The following is a 3,040-nucleotide window of genomic DNA, read 5'->3' on the forward strand; positions in this document are numbered from 1 at the left end:
ATATCAGTCCATTGGGAGTCTCAATTTCTGTCTGTCAAAAAGTGACTCTGGTTACATTGATCTTATAGGTAGCCATGTTGGCAACTAGCAAAACAGAGGATACAAAATTAGTAAACAGGATATATTGCGAAGGTTAATCACATGACACTTTCCCATAACATATCAACACAAGTGAAGGAGTTGGATTGGTTAGAAAGCTTGGACATTCCAGTTTAAACTTCAATGTCACTGCTAAATGGTTTTTTACTGTATTAAGTTGACTGGGTTTACTGATGAAAACTGGGATGCTTAGAAAATGGATTTCATGTATGTTAGTCCAAACATTCTATTCTAACTACGCAACAAACTTGTGTCTTGGGACTTGGAACATAACTCAGAACTGGAAAAGAGTGCTATAATATGCAATTTATTACTTTTCACAATATACATATTTTGTATATTGTTTATTTGCAAATGCTTCAGATAATGCTTTTGAAACAGAGGGAATATCTGCTATCACTGAACAGATGTTTGCTACTAAATAATGTGGTTCTTGTTCATTCACATAGTTTTTTAGATACAAGTGAATTCACTTTGCATTTTTTAGATCTACAAGGAAATTTAACAATAAATGTATTGATTGCAAAATCTAAGTTTGTTCCCTTAAAACATATTCATATATTTAAAATGAGCCATTACAAAGTATAATTGGCTGAACGCTCAGTAGAGTTTTCCCTCCAGCTAATGACTAAAGGTTTCTGGCTTTGTGTGTGTGGAGTCCATCAACTACACATGATAACTTTTGAACAAGTTTGAACAACTGGTGTGAAACTCAACCTCTACATTGTGAAAATGATAAAACATTGGTTCATTGGGAGTCACTTTGGGCCAGAATGTTGCCTGCAGTGGGATGATTGTGAAGCCTCCCACACTGACCTAGTCTGGTATGCCTTTAACTTTGCAGTATGTAAAACATTGTGTTGTTAACATTTTTGTATAATTTAGGGGAAAAATATATTCTCATCAACTTACAAAATGCATGATTTATAAGTATACATTATTCAGCATAATGGAAAATGAGGGAACACTAAAATATGGCATGTAACTTTACTTTGCTCCTAAAAGGTCTAAGTAGTTACATTCGGTTTTCAACTCCATTTAACAATTAAAATACATAAATTAATATTCAAGTTTTCAATGCCTACATTAAATTTTTCCACAAATTTTCAAGTTGTTCTTATACATACTGTAGTGATTGACATTACAATTTTACTGAGTCTATAAACTTATTTTCCTATTTAATTTCACCTCATTTGCACCTTTTTAAAGGTTAATTAAAATTGTTGACATAGCCAATATATATGTTATACAGTTGTCATTTTGGAAAAAAACGTATGCAGGGATTTAGAAAGTCAATTAACTTAAAATTATTTATTTTACACATTTAATTAGAAAAATGTCAAATGAAAATTTAATGGAGTTTTGATGCATTTAATTTCAAAGTGTATTATTGCCATATCTCTACTTACTTGTCAAAACATATCATCGTTTTCTATACAAATATTATGGAGAACACACGCTGAAACTAAGACCATAGTTGCAATTTCTGGGTCAAGTAGTTTTAGTATAAGAAACCGGTCTCGAAGCATTTGCAATGTTTTGTCTACAAGCACACAAACACCTTCATGGAGTCTGTTGAACTCTTCCTCTTCTGTAGAAAGAGAGCAGCCTTGCTTGCTGATGTATGGAGTGAGCATGGAGGTGAGCTGAGGATATTCCTTGCGAGCCAGTATGTGCCTATGTGACTCCACCAGTCGTGGCTCGACCTTAGACACCAGCTGCTCACAGAGTGGACTGTCCCTCAATACTTGAGCCATAGGTTTGCTGCCAGGCAACCCAGGGAAAACGTCTCTTATAAGAAGTTTATCATCACAAACTATCTGTAATGATATACAATAAGTTCTAGTTTTAGCATTAAAATGTTCTCGTCTCGACATTGCTTCTTTTGGAATTGAAATTGAAAAGTAACTGCAACCTAAAACACCAACAACCTCAGGAAAACCGAAAGTATTCTCGATTCTAGAAGCAATTTCATTACTTTCTTCAGGGGTAGGCCATCTGATGATGCTATCACATTTGTTGTACAAAGTGGCACACACATCAAAAAAACAGTTTGCCACATCCTCTTCAGCCAAATCAAACATTTTAGCAGCACTACTGTAGGAACCTGAATTTCCCATCAACCACAACACTATCAATAGTTTCTTGTACAAAGGCACATTCTCAATTGGTTCCATTTCCTCTTTTGATAAAAGCTCCAACAGATTCTGAAAAAAATCATACACTGATAAATTTTAAAGCCGTTAGAAAAGTTCTTATTGATAAATCTAATAAATACAAAACTAATTGTTATCGAAAAAAGTAAAGGTTTTAAATAACCTTGGTTATTTCTAAAACCTGTTAAAAGCAAGACACTTGAAATCCCAATATAAGTATCATTGTAGATTTTTTTCAAGGAACAACTGCAAAATACAAATAAAGGAATACACCATGTGGGATATGCTTCATTACACATTGTCTACAGGGTAGAAATAGAGAGATTCATATGTCAGAGAAGCTATTGAGCTGTGATTAACTTTTGATGCACTGTAATGCACTACACTAGGAATAAAAGTAATGAGGATGCTGTAATTTTTACAAATACTGTCTAGACTACAATAAAAAAGTGCGTGACTGAATCTAATGTGTCTGAAATCTAAAAATCAATGTCAGTTATTAAGGAACATTTTAATGTAATAAATCTACCTGGAGAAGAGAACAGATTGCGGATCTCAAAACAAAAAGTTCTAGTGATTTTTTTTTTATCACTCAATAATAGTAAATGTGAGAAAACCTGTTACCTTCAACTAAACAAATATTGACAAGCCGGATAAATTTAAAAGAACAAACATTAATTCTAAGCAATTTTTGGATTAACTTCATTTTCTTTTATATTTTAGTATGACAACCAGACAGACCTTAGAAGGAAGAAACATAAAAATTAAATGTCAGAATTAAGTTG

At 33.0% G+C, this 3,040-nt stretch overlaps 1 protein-coding gene across 1 annotated transcript in view; it reads right to left on the minus strand.

The window, feature by feature from the left end:
- Positions 1-1,072: 1,072 nt before the first annotated feature.
- The window catches only part of LOC124360235, an 8,010-nt gene continuing 6,042 nt past the window's right edge, over positions 1,073-3,040 (minus strand). The window contains exon 2 of the mRNA XM_046813667.1: positions 1,073-2,306. Within this exon, the coding sequence (XP_046669623.1) occupies positions 1,512-2,306 (795 nt within the window). The 3' untranslated portion in view covers positions 1,073-1,511. The remainder of the gene's footprint in view (positions 2,307-3,040) is intronic.

The sequence above is a fragment of the Homalodisca vitripennis genome, chromosome 4 (assembly GCF_021130785.1).
Source record: "Homalodisca vitripennis isolate AUS2020 chromosome 4, UT_GWSS_2.1, whole genome shotgun sequence".
NCBI classification, from domain to species: Eukaryota; Metazoa; Arthropoda; class Insecta; order Hemiptera; family Cicadellidae; genus Homalodisca; species Homalodisca vitripennis.